This window comes from Tenrec ecaudatus, chromosome 1 (assembly GCF_050624435.1).
Source record: "Tenrec ecaudatus isolate mTenEca1 chromosome 1, mTenEca1.hap1, whole genome shotgun sequence".
NCBI lineage: Eukaryota > Metazoa > Chordata > Mammalia > Afrosoricida > Tenrecidae > Tenrec > Tenrec ecaudatus.
Genome location: NC_134530.1, coordinates 307,446,064 through 307,463,175, shown reverse-complemented (window position 1 = coordinate 307,463,175; position 17,112 = coordinate 307,446,064). Strand labels below are relative to the sequence as shown.

The 17,112-nt window shown below is 37.3% G+C and overlaps 1 protein-coding gene across 1 annotated transcript; it reads right to left on the bottom strand.

Annotated features, from left to right (window-relative positions):
- Positions 1-5,282: 5,282 nt before the first annotated feature.
- On the bottom strand, positions 5,283-6,224 carry LOC142437547 (olfactory receptor 2G3-like). Its single transcript, XM_075540661.1, has one exon. It carries the CDS (start codon positions 6,216-6,218, stop codon positions 5,283-5,285), a length of 936 nt encoding a protein of 311 aa, XP_075396776.1. The 5' UTR covers positions 6,219-6,224.
- Positions 6,225-17,112: the final 10,888 nt, after the last annotated feature.

The window sequence follows — 17,112 nt, the reverse complement described above, 5'->3', positions numbered from 1 at the left end:
TAATATTTACTAAGAATTCTAACAAATGCACTCACAATTTCTTATAATTATTTTTTTTCTCCCCCCCCCTCTAATTTCTTATACTTCTAACAAGTGCATATGTAGCAATAAACAATGATGCATAGACATACCTAAATGTAATAACTTTTTCATTCATTAATGTTAACTTCCTATCCTTTTAGCTATTATTTCACAGCAAGGTACTTATTTTTTTTTAAATCAAAGGACTAAGATAAAGTAAGGCCCATGTCACTGCCCTATTGTCTTTAGGCTGCTTGCAGCTAGCCACCTTACTTCTCCCAGTCAAATAAAAATATGCCCCATGTTTTATAACATACCCATATTTCACGTCCAAAAATGCCATACAAGTTCAATTCACAGTCCTGAGTTGGCCCTTTATTTATATGAGTGTGTTCATTTTAAGCGAGTAGATGGATTGTTTGTCACCAACACACAAACTTTAAAATAGCATGTGCACATAGTACCACCCCTCATCCATTTAACATCTGATTTAAACCCAAATCTCAATTTACATTTAAATACTAAGGACCAGAAGCATAAGAAAGCATGCTTTCATCGGTATGAATCAGGACTGCCAAAAGAAATTAATAAATTAAAATAGAAAAATGATTCTAGTCTTCTATACACGGATCATCTTATTTGAGTTTGAAAAGGGAGTTTCTGTCCTGAAGTGCAAACTGCTGTTACCTTGAAGCGACAGGTTAGTGTCTGTGTGCAGGGTGAGGGGCTGTTATCTGAGTGGTGATCACTGAAAACAAGCAAGTCAGTAGAGACTGGGAAAGGACACAGGACACAGAACCCAAGAGAGATCCCAGGGACCCAGTTCTCCCAGTAGGGCAAATAATTTGAGGTGTCAGAGTATCCAAAGAGAAACTTTCCCATGAGACCATTCTGAGAAGATGTTTCCACCTGTCTGATCATTCAGCCTTGTCTAGAGCTAAGCAAAATTACAAAGCTAACGTCTCTTCCTACATGTGCTTAATATCGTTATTTTCTTACTTTTTAGCATAAAAGAATCCGAATTTTTATGTGTCGATTCATTTTCTTAAAGATTAGTTTATAAACAAAAAGGGAAATTATGATAAAATTAACATACTCAAAAATTGAACCATATGGAGCACACTAGAAGAATCGCTAACACCCTTTGCATATATTACATCTTCTGTCCCCCGTGCAGCTCTCATTTTGATTATCTATGAACAACATCTAAATAATCATGCAAGATTATTTCTCCTCTTATTGCATGCTCTCAATATATTATTGTGAGGTTCATTCACATTAGTACAGTCTCAATGGCGTACAAATTTGACTGATGTATTTTATTTCATTGTAGAAATATGTTGCAACGCATTATGCATTTTAATGTTGATGATCATTGGTGATTGCTTTCCAATTTTTTCATCTATAAATCCTGTTGTTATGAATATTCTGCTTGTGTTTTTGTCCTTTTACTGTTAGCCATTCTCATGATATGGAGTAGGACTCTCATTGTAAACATGAACAGATCATCCTACGTATCTAAGTCACTTCACGATTGGGTACTATGTTTTCAAGAATCTTTAAGATTGTTTTCTAATTGATAGATAGGAAATCTTCAAATATTCTGGATTGAAGACCTTGTTAGTTAATATATGTTTCAAGATAACCTTGTTTTATTTTGTCATTTGAATAAAACTTTGTCGTTAATTATTTAAGCATTTTGATGGTGTGAAAGGGACTCAAATCAATAGACACTTACTAAATCTGACAAGAATGGAATAAGCCCTTTCAGTACTTTTATCATGAAGAAGTATGATTTTTCATTAAAACTTCCATCACATAATATACAACCTTAACCTTTCGAGGGGCATTTAGTGACATTTAGAAGATTTCATAATACTATGCTGCCACCATCTCTGTACAGTTCCAAATATCTAATCATCCCCAAAGACAATCATGAGCCAATTAAAAAGTCATTATCATGTGGAAGGAGGGGGCACAAATGAGGAGCTGATATTAAGGGCTCAAGTAGAAAGCAAATGTTTTCAGAATGATGATGGCAACATATGTACAAATGTGATTGACACCATAGATAGATGGATGGATTGTGATATGAATATTACGAGCCCCCAAAAAAATAATTACAAAAAAGTCATTATCATTTGTTCCTTCTCTCAAACCTTGATAACTATCCATCTGTTTCTGGTTTCTATGACTTTATGTATTTTGAATATTCCTCTAAGTGATTATATTATAGGTAATGTTTTATGATTATGTACTATAATCTCTTATAGTGATATACTAGGTAATCTTCCATTCATCCTACTGTTTTCAGGGATCATCTATGTTGTAGCATGCGTCGGTACTTCATTCAACTTATAGTTAGATAGCATTACACTGTGTGGTTATGCAGTTTCTGTAAGGAATTAATTTGGATTTTTCTTCTCTTGGTAGTCGTGAATAGTGCTGTTGTGAATGTTCATGTAGAAGCATTTGTTTGAATTCCTACAGAGGATATGACTGTGTGCATATATCATCAAAAGAGATCAAGATATAAATCATTTGAATTGAAAATGTTCTCATGGCCAGTATGAAAATTTCAAGTACACACAATCATGGCTGTGTTTGATTCCTTTATTGCAACCACAGCATATTTGGGGTCCTTTCTAAACGGAGGTGGTCATTTCCCTGCACTATATCAGTCAGGGTGCTGTGCCTGTTCATGAGGTTTTCCAAGCTACTTTTCTTTTTTCAGGAAGACATCTCTAGTTCCTTTCCCCCAGTCCCCTAGTCTGGAAGTTACCCTGAAATCTGTCTACCATGGGCTACCTGGCTGACATTTCATATGGACTTGTTCGATATATTCAGTATCCCGGAAACAAAGCAGCTGCCCCAATAGGAACAACCAATATAAGACTACTGGTAAATAAGTTCACAAACACTTCCTGCCACGGGGCTGATGCCAATTTAGAGTTACCCATAGGACAGGCATGAAGTGACCTTCATGAGGTTCATAGACTGTAACTCTTTACTGGCTGTGAGTTTCACTTGAGAGAAGGGTAGAAGTCATGAAATCAAAGGTAAAGATGAGGGAGACTCATGTGAGGGGGTTGGCAATGGAACTGATAAGAATTCGGGATATATGTTAAGACCTCTTATGACACAGTGGTTCCACATTCGGCTGCTAACCACAAGACCAACAGTTCAAAACCAGTAGCCACTCACCAGAAGAAAGATGGGGTTTTCTACTCCTGTAAAGAGTTACAATTGTTACCACAATCAGTTTCCAAACATTTTTTGCCTGCCTGGGTTCCATGATATTGTCTCCACTTTTACACCACCCCTATATTTTCCACCCCCACCCCAAAGCCTTATTCACCTAGCTGTCCTTATAGGTTCATCAATCCTTGGTTTCATATACCGAAAAATACAGAAACATGTAGCACAATTTCAAGAGGGTGACCCCCAATGACAAAACATATCTGAGATAAACCCAAATATGAACTAACAAAAAACCAGAGAAGGTCGAAAGACAGATTGGGACAAACATGCATAAGATGGGAGAGACAACTGACAAGGTTTTAAGGTTTATCATTTTGATCTTCTAGAATCATCTATCCAATGCATTCTACTTGGTAACGAGTTTCTTCCCATTCCTCCAACATAGAGAGATGGAAATGACCACATATCTTAAAAGGGACACCAGGTCTCCTGTATAAATAAGTAGAAAAATAATGTTATGGGCTTACATATTTGGAAGGTAGAATAATGTTTACCTATTTCCCCACATTTTCAACCAATTATTTCTATTTAGAGACATGAGACAAGAGAGAATGAGCTACTTATTAGGTTAGAGCTTTTATTGGATACAATTCAAGTAATGAGAATATGTTTGCTCAAAATAAGGTAAATATTGTAACTATTAGTACAATTATAAAAAGGTATTATTAATATTTATGGTCAGTGTTTAGAACATGTTATTTCATTTTATGACCTTTAAAATGTATTAATCAAAGTAAGAATAGAGCTAATTGATTTTTTTCTCATAAGATAGCTTTAGGAGAAAACAAACAAACAAAAGTTTGCACAAGGTCAAAAAGGAAACAATGGAGCTAAAATTCAGTTTCAATTGAATAACTCAACTACATCACTTTAGCCTTGAAGAAATAGTTTCTTTCTGGTGTAGGGGAAGTTTTGGGGGGAAGTTTTTAGGATTTGTTAAAATATTAATATGAAGATTATAATTTTCAATGTATCAAGACACAATGGATGCATAAGAAAATGTAGTGAAGAAAGCTGATGGTGCTCAGCTATCAAAAGATATAACATCTGAGGTTTTATAGGCTTGAAGTCAAACAATTGGCCATCTAGCATGGAAGAAATAAAACCCATATGGAGGAAGCACACCAGCCTGAGTAATCATGAGTTTGCAATGTGAAGAGATATCAAAATTTCAAAAACACACAACCAGTTTGCTTTATAGGGGCATGGATGCAATGGAGACCCAAAATCCACCTGCAAGATTATTGGACAATCCCTCTCAAAGGGTCGCATGGAATGCATGATAGAACCAGGGTGCAAAATGACACTGATAAACACATAATTATCCTCCAGCTCTTCAACATTTCCTTCTCTCACTAGTAAGAATTTTGTGTGTTGTACCTCAATGACCACATTAGATTTGTGCATGTTCATTTGTATACTTAGGATCTCTTGTCCATAAAGGTCAAGATGGATGACCTATCAGAGACAGTGACAGGAGACATGATTCACTGAGCTTAAGGGAGGAGGGGAAGAGAGGGTGTGGAGAGGGGCAGACAGATGGCATCGATGATTGAATAACCCCACCTATATGGGTTGAACAACAGAATTGTATGCGAATAGATATAATTAAATGTGTAAGATAAGTCAATAACTCTATTATGTATATATATTTAAATATCAAGGTAAACTGTTAGATTCCTTATGTGGACATGGAAAAGAAGGGATATTGATGAAGAAAAAAGGAAGAAAGGGTGAAAGGAAGGAACAAATCAGGAAACTAAGGATGACCAGAGAAGACACAGGAATAAATAACAGAAATGAAAGGGAAGTAAAGGACTTGGAAAACTATTTTTCAACAGTGTCCAAAAGCATCCTGCAGTAGAACGCTTGGAGGATGAGCAACATACAATAATACAGGCAGCAATGGTCACCATTGTTCCTTATAGGAACTTCAGCTAAATATTGTACAAGATTTCCAGGCTTCTTTACCAAAGATTTGCCACCATGGATCCTATTTGTCATAGACTGTCGTCTCTGTGACATAATCTTCTCAGTGCTCCTTTCACATCTTTATTTCTCAGTGTGTAGATGAGGGGATTGAGGGTCGGAGTCACGACTGTGTACAACAGGGAAATGAACCTCCCACGATTGTGGGCATAAGAACTATTGGGCTGAATGTAGATAGCAGTGATGGTCCCATAGAACAGAGACACTACCATCAAGTGAGAGCCACACGTGCCCAGGGCTTTTTTCCATGCCTGGACTGACCCAATTCTGATGACCGCCTGAACTATGTGTCCATAGGACAACAGTATCAGGGTTAAGGGCAAGAGAAGCAAGACCAGGGAAGCAACAAAGAGCTGGACCTCATTGGCATGGATGTTGACACATGCAAGCTTAATCAGAGAGGGCACCTCACAGAAGAAATGATGGATCCACCGGTGGCCACAGCGAGGAAGCAAGAAGGTGACAGTGCCCTGGATGAGCGCATTTCCCATTCCACACAGCCATGCAACTCCTGCCAGAGCCTGGCACAGCTGAGGCTTCATCACAGCTGAGTAGTGCAGGGGTTTGCAAACAGCAGCATAGCGGTCAAAAGCCATCACAGTTAGGAGAACACACTCGGTGGAGCCCGAGGACAGGGACACATAGAGCTGGACAACACAGCCCGCCAGACTGATGCTCTTGTCTGGTCCTCTTAGGTTCCACAGCAGCTGGGGGACAATACTGGTGGTAAAGCAGATGTCAACTAAGGAGAGATGGGTGAGGAAATAATACATGGGCATTTTCAGTTTGGGGTCTATGAAGGAAACCAAAATAATGAGTGTGTTTCCTATGAGTGTCAGGAGGTAGCACCACAAGACCACCACAAAGAGTGTCTTTTCCAGCTGGGGCTCCTCAGAGAAGCCCACCAGGATGAAGTCTCCATGGAAACTGCCATTAGTCCTCCCCATTACTCTGCTCAGACAAAAAGAGGAAAATCTTGTCAGGACAGGAAGAGAGGAAAATGCATGGCCACTTGTCACACTACCAGCATTCAAAGTAACTCAACTGCAGGCCTTAAGAGACATCACAGGGAACCATGGAACACATTTTGATACGTTTTTCATCAGGTAAAATAAATCATATTAAGAAAACTGTGCTGAGAGGCATGTGAAGTCTTATTGTGAGTGGAAAGCATTTGCGTGATTAAAAAAATTGCTAGAAACTTGCATAAAATTTATTACACCTACACATACACACAAAGATGAGATGCAAAATGAATTGGCCAGGGTCATAGAACACATTTAATTAATGCATGACTTATGGCATGTCATTCAAATTAAATTAGGAAACTCTACAATATTGATATTTAATGTATACAAATAAGATATGGCAGAGTTTTCACTCTTCAACCATCAGTGCTGAGCTAGATGTTTTTTACAAGGATTTTCATTATATGAATGGTAGCCATTTTCTGGGGATTGTAGAGATTTTCCCCTTTTCCCCCTTTTATTGGCAAAATATATGGCTGCTAAAAGTAATAATACTAACAGTTGTAGATAACTTTGAAAGAGCATGTTGCAGAATTTCTGTGCATGCACATATTATCTCTAAGATTTCATTAACTCATTCAATGCCATCACCTTCTTAGTGATAGAAATTCATGGAGTGCATTCAGAACAAGGCTTCTAATCCTCCTGGATTTGTGGTGCTGGGGATGGACACCAGCCTTCGGGTCTTGCTGGCTGAATGAAGACGGTGCTGTATCTGAATGGAGTGAATTAATATCAGTGAATAGTGAGATTTCAGTTCAATGAAAGCGCTAGCTCAGCTCTCATCAATCAAGCCCACACAAAATGTTACCTTGTGGAGCAGCGGTTCTCAACCTGTGGGTCGCCGCCACCCTTTTGGGGGTTGAATGACCCCTTCACAGGGGTCGCTCAATTCATAACAGTAGCAAAATTACAGTTATGGAATAGCAACGAAAATAATTTAATTGTTGGGGTCACCACATCATGAGGAAATGTCTTAAAGAGTCATGGCATTAGGAAGGTTGAGGACCACTGTTCTAGAGGATTAAAGGAATCGAGATTCTTAAAGGCCTTGAAAATTTTGAGCATCTCCAAAAGTAAATGTTAAGTAGTTTTGTACTTAATTACTTATTATAATAATTATGGAAGTAAAATAGATCAATGTTCAACTATTAAGTTTAAGTTTTCATATAACATTATATTTCGTAAAAATTAGTAGAAATGAGACGAAGTTAAAGGAAATGCCAGGTGAAGGATCTTACCCTCATTAGTAATATGAAGCAATTGGGGCTCCTTCAACTGGAAATGTTTTAATTGCCTTCCGTGGAGACTTTTCCAACCTATAGTGACCCTGTGACAAAGCGTACAACTGCCACATAACTTTCCCAAAGCGCTGGTTCTTATGAAAGCAAATCACTATACCTCTTCTCCTGTGGACCCTTTAATGGATGTAAGCCATTGAACTCTTTACTCAGTACACCGCCAGGTTCCTGAATATGAAGCAAAGGAAGCAACAGAGTAAAAAGTGACTAAGAAAGACTTTTTATGGAAGAAATAAGTTTATCACTGTTTTAAAATTCTAACAAAAATCTTTAAAATTTTTTTAGCAAACACATATAAATTTATGCCCACAAACACATATACACATAAATGCAATACCTTTTTCTATTTATTCATAATCACTTCCTATCCATTTTCCTGTAGCACTCTAAAAACAATTTTCTTTTCCTTCTATCAGCAGAAGAAGATAAAGCAGACCCATTCCCTTCTTCTATTCTCTTTAATGCTATTCCACGTCAAAGGAGAATTTCTCCCATGTTTTTATACCAGACGTATGTACATATAACACCTGAAATGAAAATGGCATGTAAGGTCAATTCACAGTCCCAAGTGGTTCCTAATTTAGAGCAGTATGTTCCTTTTATGTTGGTAGAGGAATTGTATTTCACCAGGATACAAACCTTAAAAATGTGTGTACCGTGTTATTGCCCCTCATTCAGATAAACATCAGATTCCATTAGAATCTCCATTTACTATTAAAAGTTAAGAATTGGATGCATGACCAATTATTTTGCTTTAGGTCTAAGACTGAGGTGCAAAAGAAGTGAATAAATTACCAGAGGAGGTATTCCCATCTTCTTTTGTACATTGATCATCTTATTTGCATGTGAAATAAGTGTGCTCTATCCCTACCTTGCAGCGCCCAGTCAGTATCTCTGTCCTACATGGAGGAGCTCTTTGTTGAGTGGAGAATCAGCAAAGTATAAGAGGCTGGGAAAGGACATAGAACACAGAATCCTAAGAGGTCCCAGAGACTTAGTTCTCCCAGTATGGCAATTAATTCCAGGTGCTGCAGTGTCCAAAGATGAACTGCCTCGAGAGACCATTCTAAAACAGGTGTTTCTCTTTCTCTGGTCTTTCAGCATTGCTTAGAGCTAGGCAAAACTGCAAAGCTATCTAACTTCTGTTCTTATATGTACTTAAAGTTGATTGTTTTCTCCTTTCTGGTATACAAGAATCTGGATTTTTATGACAGCCTATTCATTTTATTAAAAATAAATTATTTTATAAACAAAAAGTTTTTTTAAAAAAACCACCAAAGGCAGCTTAATGAATTATTAGAACGTGAACACAATTGGGAAATAAAAACATGTTGATTGTTTATGAACTACACATGCAATATGATTTTTCTTGTTTCTGTCTTCCTCTCAGCATAAGTTTGAGAGATTCGTTCATGTTGACATAGGTAACAATGGAATACAATTTTTATTTCTGTACTTTATTTGCAGTGTATAAATATGACACAATTTATTTATCCTCTACTATAATGTTAATAGGCATTTAGATGATTTCTAAATTCTGTTTTTAATAAATAATGTCATATTGAATGCCTTTGTCCATGTCTTTAGCAAGTAAACAAATTTATGTAGATTGTTCTTGGGATTTATTTTGTAACGCTCGGGGCTTATTTTGAAAAATGCTTAAGTCCAATTTTAGTAGATAACATCAATTTGGTAATTTAGTTCTACCAAATGGACATCCCGACAATAGAGTCAGTTCTAATTGCTCCTTATCTACGCTTGCACTTTGCATTTTCTGTTCTTTTCAGTTTAATCATTTTGTAGGCTACTCTTAAGAATAGTTACAGTCTCAGAAACACAAACGGGCAGTTTTATCCTGTGATTTAAGGTAGTTTACATTGAATCCATGGAAGTGAGATTGGTTTAGTTTTGGTGGAAATGTAGTAGGAATGTCGTTGTGAAGTTGACCAGATTATCATCTATCTAGAAGTCATTTAAAGATCTTTTCTGTAATACTTATACAAGAGTCTAAGATTATTTTCCTAGTTCAGAGCTAGGCAGTCATCAACTATTTTGGACTACTGCTCTTTGTTATTTTGCATGTGTTTCCAGAGCTTATTTTGTCTCTTGACAAAAACGTCGTTGCTAATGTAGTTGGGAATTTTGATGGAGGGGAAAAATAAAATAAAATGCCTTTTACTTGTTGTTGTTGTTAGATGTCAACAAGTCAGTTCTGACACATAGCGTCCCTTGTGCACAAAAGAGCAAAACATTGCCCACACCTGTGTTATCATCACAATTGTTCCTATGATCTTTGCAGCCACGGTGTCAATTCATCTGAGGGTCTTCCTCTTTTTGGGTGACCTGCTACTTGACCAAGCATGATGTCCTATTTCAGAGACTTGTGTTCCTGACAGCATGTCCAAAATATGGGAGAACAAGTCTAACCATCGTTGTCTCTGAGGAACATTCTGGCTGTACTTCTTCCAAGATACATTTGTTTGTTCTTTTACTTTTAGTAGTCCATGATATACTTTCAATACACTTTCCAATATCAAATTCAAATGCATAAGCTCTCCTTTGCTCCTCTTTATTTGATGTTCAACTTTTCCATTCATATGAGGCAATTGAAAACACCATGGCTTGGGTCAAGCATACATTAGTCCTCAAAATAACCTCCCTTTTTCAACATTTTAAAGGAGTCTTCCCCTGTGCTATGTGTCCTTTGATCTCTTGACTTCTGCTTCTGAGAGCATTGATTGTGAATGCAAATAAGACAAAATCCTTCAGAATTTCAATCACTTCTCCATTTATCATGATGCTACCTATTGGTCTAGGTGTGAATATTTTTGTCTTCTTTACAATGAGTTGTAACCCATACTGAAGGCTGCAATTCTTGATCTTCATCTGCAAGTGCTTCAAGATCTCTTCACTTTCAACAACCAAAGTTGAGTTTTCTGCATATTGAAGGTTGTTAATACACCTTCCTCCGATCCTGATGTCACATTCTTCTTCTCATAATTAAGCTTCTCTGATTATTTGCTCAGCAAACAATTGAAAAAATATGATAAGAGGATACAGCCCCATAGTGAAAATTTCCTGATTTTAAATCATGCAGTATTTCCTTATTTTGTTTCCACAATTGTCTCTTTATCTAGTACAAATTCCACCTGAGAACAATGAACTGTTCTAGAATTCTCATTCTGAAAGCTATCGTCATTTGTTCTGATCCACATAATAAAATGTCTTTGTATTTTCAACAAACACAAGTAGACATCTTTCTGCTATTATTTGCATTCTGACAAGATCTATCTAATATCAGCAACGATATCTCTTGTACACGTCCTCTTCTGAATCCAGCCTGACCTTCTGACAGCTCCTTGACAATGTACTCCTGTAACCAATGTTGGATTATCTTAAGGAAGAATTTTCGTACATATCAGATCAATGCTATTTTCTAAGTTTGAGCATTCTGCTACATCACCTTACCTTGTAATGAGTAAAAATATAGATCTTTTTCAGTCAGTTGGTCAGGTAGCTGACTTCCAAATTTGCTAGTATAGATCTGTGTCTGCTTCCAGTGCCTCATCAGCGTGTAGAAACATTTAATTGGTGTTCCATCAATTCCTGGAGCCTTGTTTTTGGCTAATGGTTCCAGTGCAGCTTGAACTTCCTTCAGTACCATTGTTCCTATGATCACATGTTACCTCCTGAAATGGTGGGATGTTGACTAGTTCTTTTTGCTACAGTGACTCTCTGTATTCTTTCCATTTTCTTTTCATGCTTCCTGCATCATTCATTATTATGTCTGTAGAACCTTTCAATGCTGAAACTTGAAGCTTGATTTGTTTCTTGAGGGTTTTTTCCCATTTAAGATATGTTGAGTGTGTTCTTTTTGGTTTTCTTAATCTAGGTGTTTTGCACATTTCATGATAATTTTTACTTTGTCTTCTTGAGATGCCATTTTCTGTTCAGGGCTTTGGATGCATCATATCTTCCATTTGCCTTAGATACCCTATGATTAAGAAAAAGTTTGAGAGTCTCTTCTGACATCTACTTTGATCTTTCTTTTTTCTCTCTTTCTTTCTGTTGCATTTTAATGTCATTCTGCTTTTTTCATGAATGGTGTGCCTGATGTCATCTCTCGTTTCATCCGCACTCCTGTCCTTAGTGTTCACTGCAGAAAATCTTCTTGCAGTATTCTCAATATATAAGTTGGATATACTTACTCATAATTTAGCTCTTGAGAATTTGTTTCAATTTTATTCAACTTCAATCTGAACTTACGTCTGAATACTTGATGCCCTGTTCCACAGTCAGCCCCTGGCTAGTTTTCATTCAAATTTATGCACTAAACACAAAAGCTAGTGATTAAGAAACTGAAGTATTCTGCCAACATCTTCATTGTGAAACTTATCAAACATGCAATCAAGATGCATTAATAATTATTGGCAGTAGGCATATAAAGTTGGAAACAAAGAGAATGGAACAGTAATTATAAAATATGGCTTTGGTGATGAAGCCAATCTGGTGATAGTGATAGAATTTTTCAAGGCCAACAATTTCTTCATCTAAAATACCTTCTTTCAACAACATAAAAGATGATTACACAGTTGTACTTCTCCAGATGGAATTCATAGAATTCAAATGGACTTCATCTGTGAGAAGAGAAGATGGAAAAGCTCATTGTCAGCACCTAAAACCAAGTCAGGATTTAATTGTGGGGAAAAAACCATAAACTTCTCCTTTGTAAGTTTAGCTCACATGTAAGCTGAAGAAAATTAAACCAAGTCCACAAGATCCAAAATACGACATTGAGAATAGCCCTCCCAAATTTTGAGAACATCTTACGAACAGCATTTAGGTATTGAACACTAAGGACATACTAACTGATAAGCCATGGGACAACATCGAGGAAAACGCCAATGATGAAAGTCACTAAAGAGACAAGACAACAAGCAAAGACCAAAGTGGATGTCAGAAGAGATTCTTAAAGTTGTTCTTAATCCTAGAGTAGCTAAGGCAAATAGAAGAAATGAAGACTTCTAAGAACTGACCAGAAAGTGTCAAAGGGCAGCTGGAAGAGAAAGTAAAGTATAATAATGAAATGTGCAAAGACTGAGTTACGCAACCAAAATGAAAGAATATGTTCAGCATGTTTTAGACAGAACTAAAGAAAAAAATTTAAGCATCTTGTTGCAATATTTTAAATATTTGTAGGCGAATACAAGGAAGATGACTGCCAGCTAACATGCATGCAAAGACCTCTTCAGTAACTACCACAGAAGGTCCATAAGGAGGGACATCTTGAACATGCTGGCTGCAAGAATTTTTGCATAAAGCTAAGTAGAGACAAATTTCTTAATGTGAGAGAGCATCAATACTTGCTGACAGTCTCTCCTTTACCATGGACCAATGACATGAGACACTTCAGTGAAGCTTGCTCCTCCCCAGCACAGCCAATTTTCCCCTACTCCTGAAGCAACTCAACCAGTCAAGCAGCTTACCTGAATGACCTCTGGGAGATAGTTCTGCGTGGGCAGCTTGGTGCAGTACATAATCAGGACCCAACATTAATTCTCTCCCCCACCCCCTTTTTCCTTTTATCCTGCTTTGTTCTTTGGTGACCTCTCCCACTACGTCCCCCATACTTGTCCCACTTCCCCCACTCAGAATACATGTACATAGAATAATACTATCAAAGAGCAGGAATCCCCACCCACAAAGGGGTGTTTTGGTCTATATTGCTTTCTTATTGGTTTGGTATGTTGGTTCTATTACAATACTTTTATTATATTTTTAAAGAGCTCTCTCACTTCCTCTTCCAGTGCCCTCATGAGAATACCCATTCCCTCAGGGAAAAACAGTCAGTCCTTTAGATTTCCACACACCTATCCAAGCAAGGGGTCCCCCATCCTCTGAGTGCACATCTCAATTCACTTTATCATTGCAACAGAAATTAGCAGCTGCACCCAGACCACACCTGAGTCTTTTGTCCCTTTTGTTGCTGATTGCCCTACATTCATCCATTATGTCTCGGTGCCCTCTATTTTGCCCCTTGAAATATATTTTCATGAAACTTTTAAAAGTAAATTTTCTCATTATTTTTATAAATTGCTTGTCCTATCCATATAGTCACTCATTATTACTACCATTATTTTATTTTATTCTCTTCTCTTGTCTCCCGCCCCCTTGCTCCACTTACATGTCTCTTCCCCTTTTTCAACTTTCATGTGTTTTCAGCTCCTATTAGACCTTTCCCAGTCACTGAACAGAGTGACCTCTGCTCAACCCAGCAGCTTGCCCACTGCTAATAGTTGTTCCACAATGCTGAGGAAACAGCTGTCAACTGTAGCAAACTAAAAAAAAAATCAAGAAAAACAAACGCAAACAACGAAAATCATCCAAATTCAAAGGAGTAATCTGAAGAAGAGGCCCTGGAACAACCAGATACAACATTCAGAAGAATGATATTCAAATCCTTTCAAGAGATGTGGGGAGCACTCACAAGAGCAATGGAAAAAATTGAAAAACTAAAATCCTTAATCCAAAAGGAATCCCATAAGACAATGAGATAACACAATTAGGTAACTCAGCAAAAGACCGGAGGAATAGAATGGGTGAAGTGAAAATGGAATCCGTGATCTCAAAGACAATCACCCTGACACCTGAGAAGAGAAACAATCAATAAATAAAGCAAAGAATTCAGAAGAAATCCTGAGAATGATGTTATTAAGGAAACAACTGGCATCTTCAAAAGAACAAGAAGAAGCAAAAAAAAAAAAAAAGAGAGAGAGAACATAGCACAAGAAATCATAGAAGAAAATTTCCCCAACATCACAAAGGAGAAGAAAATAACTAGTCAATAGGATGAGAGAACCCCAAATAGGATTGATCCACAAATGAAAGGTTCTATAGGAAAAGTCTCTGCAGACGGACATCATGCTTGGTAAAGTAGATGGACTGTAAAAAAGAGGAAGGCCCGCAACAAGATGGTTTGACACAGTGATGGGAACAATTGGCTAAAACAACAGTTGTGATGGCTGGGTGATACTTTGGTTCTGTTTTTTATGGTTCTTATGAGTTGCAACTGACTTAATGGCAGCAACAACAACTGCAGTTATTTTTGAATTGCAAGGTTCAAAATGCACACATATTGATTGTATATTTTAATTTTCTGTATGGAGTGATATCTCAATAAAAAGTGCCAACAATGTCAAAATATTTTGAGAAAAAAACTGAAGGATATGAAGACATTTTCTATTGTCTATCAAAACACAATATAAATCTTAAGTATAGAAGGCCATATTATATTTGTATAATGAGCCATGGACATACTATATTTGCATAATGAGCCATATATGAACTAGTCTTTCATTGAAAACACATTTGGGACTTTGAGTAAATGAAATAAGCATTTTTGGGGAGTATGTTTTTTTCCCCAATACATAGTGATGAAAGAATTAAGTATCAATAGGGGAAAAAATTAAATGTGACCATTTTTCATGCTGACCAAACTCATACACCCTAAACGATTAAGATCCAGTTATAAAGGAAAAATATTTTCATGACCTCATCCCAACAATGATTTCTTAAATCATTTATTTGTGGTTGTGAGAGGTTTTAGGGTAATTTCAACTCATACTTCGTGCCTTCCTGTACACCAGAATGAATCACTACCCAGTCCTGTGTCATTCTCAGCATCTTTGCTGCTTGTCTCTCTTGTGAGAGCGTGGTGCGTTTTGAGTGGCCCCCAACCTGAGGCGCTCATCTCCTCACATTTCACCGGATAATCTTGTACTGCTGTCCACACAATTTTCACTTGCCGGTTTTGACAGAAGTAGACCTCATTGTCCTTCTAAAACTGTCTTAGTGTGAACGTTTCACTGAAATTTGTGCACCAGGGGAATCCCGTTGGTGGCATTTGATATCCTGGTGGCATAGCACCCAGCATTACAGAAAGTATGACAAACTGGCAGATGAATAGTGATAAATAAGTCCTAGAAATCTTAAAAACAGAGTGAAAAGATTGGTTATTTGACGACATTAAAAATCAAACAAAAAGCTTTCTAACTATTCTTGAATTGATTTTCTGAGTAAGGTCTGATTTTGCTATATACCTAATATACCACACCTCTTCCTTGGAAAGTATCTCTCTGATTATTTTTACACAGTTTCTGGGCTTGCATCAATCCCACATGGACACACAATCCTGCATGGCTATTTACACACCCATTGCTTCTCTGAATCTGTCCCATTGCCAACTAAAAGGATATGATACTTAGATTCTGGTGTCAGCTTGGCTGGGCCAGGATAATTATACTTTTTGCGTTAACTTGGGTCTTCCAGGATTCTCAGAATTTCCATAGGAAGACCTTCCTCACAATGTGCAGACTAATGACATCTCATTCAAGCTATGACCTATTTCACATCTACAAAAGAGATGCTGTGGATTACTCTCTCGCGCTTCTTCCTGCTGGCCTACATCCTGTATTTGGCCTCTTGGGACTTGGACAGTTGGCCTGATGACTCTAGGAGCTGTCAGTGACCTGCCATGTTCTCTGTAGAACTTGAATCAACTAGATGCTGCCTCTTCCAGCCTGTCGTCTCCCCACCATTCTCCTTCATCCTCAGTCTTCTGGTTGATCTCCAAGCTAATTGATTCCCTACTGCTGGCAGCTGTGTAAGTTAGGACGTTTCTCCAGCTTAGCATTTGACCCCCCCAGCCTCCAGAGGCAGGGGGCTTGCTTGGGCCTTGTGATTGTGTGGGCCTTACTCTTAATACAAATTTCCTTATGGATATACATTTCTTATACGTATATGAGTGTTACCGGTTTTGTTTTTCTAGAAAACCAAATCTTCACACAAAGTGCTCCTGTTTCAAATGTGCAAAAGATATGAAACACAGGATTGATGAACTATGGGGTCAGGAAGTAGAATAAGAATTTTGAGAGGTGGGGAAAGGGGAAGATGAGGTCAAGGCGTCTAGGAAGAAAGAGAATGTGTGAAAACTGATTGTGGTAACAATTATACAATTCTACTTGATGTGATTGAACTGTGGAGTTCTATGATACAGGTACTAATTCCCAATTAATTTTTTAAAGGAAAAAATATTCTCTTAATAGAGTGTTGCTCTATTTAGAATATGTAATATTGTTACATTTTTGTTAATGATATTGGTTTCTTGGACTTTCATTTTCCTTTGAGTAATCTGCCACATATTAATCATTTTTCTTATTTATTCCAAGAGTGTACTTTTTTGTTTTATTAATCCTTTCAGTTGTATGCTATTTCATATTTAATTTCTATTAAACATCATTTCCTCATGTGTTTTGGACTTATTATTAGGAGAAACCCAGAGGGCATCATGCTTAGGAAAGTAGAAGGGGAAACAAATAAGAGCAAGGCCCTCAACAAGATGGATAGACACAGTGGCTGTAACAATTCTTTCAAACGTAAGAACAATTGTGAGGATGGATCAGGACAGGGCAGTGTTTCAGTCTGTTGTACATAGGTATGCTATGAATTGGAAT

Excerpts from the sequence above, each read along its gene's own strand:
- LOC142437547 (XM_075540661.1), bottom strand. The coding sequence starts at position 6,218 with ATGGGGAGGACTAATGGCAGTTTCCATGGAGACTTCATCCTGGTGGGC.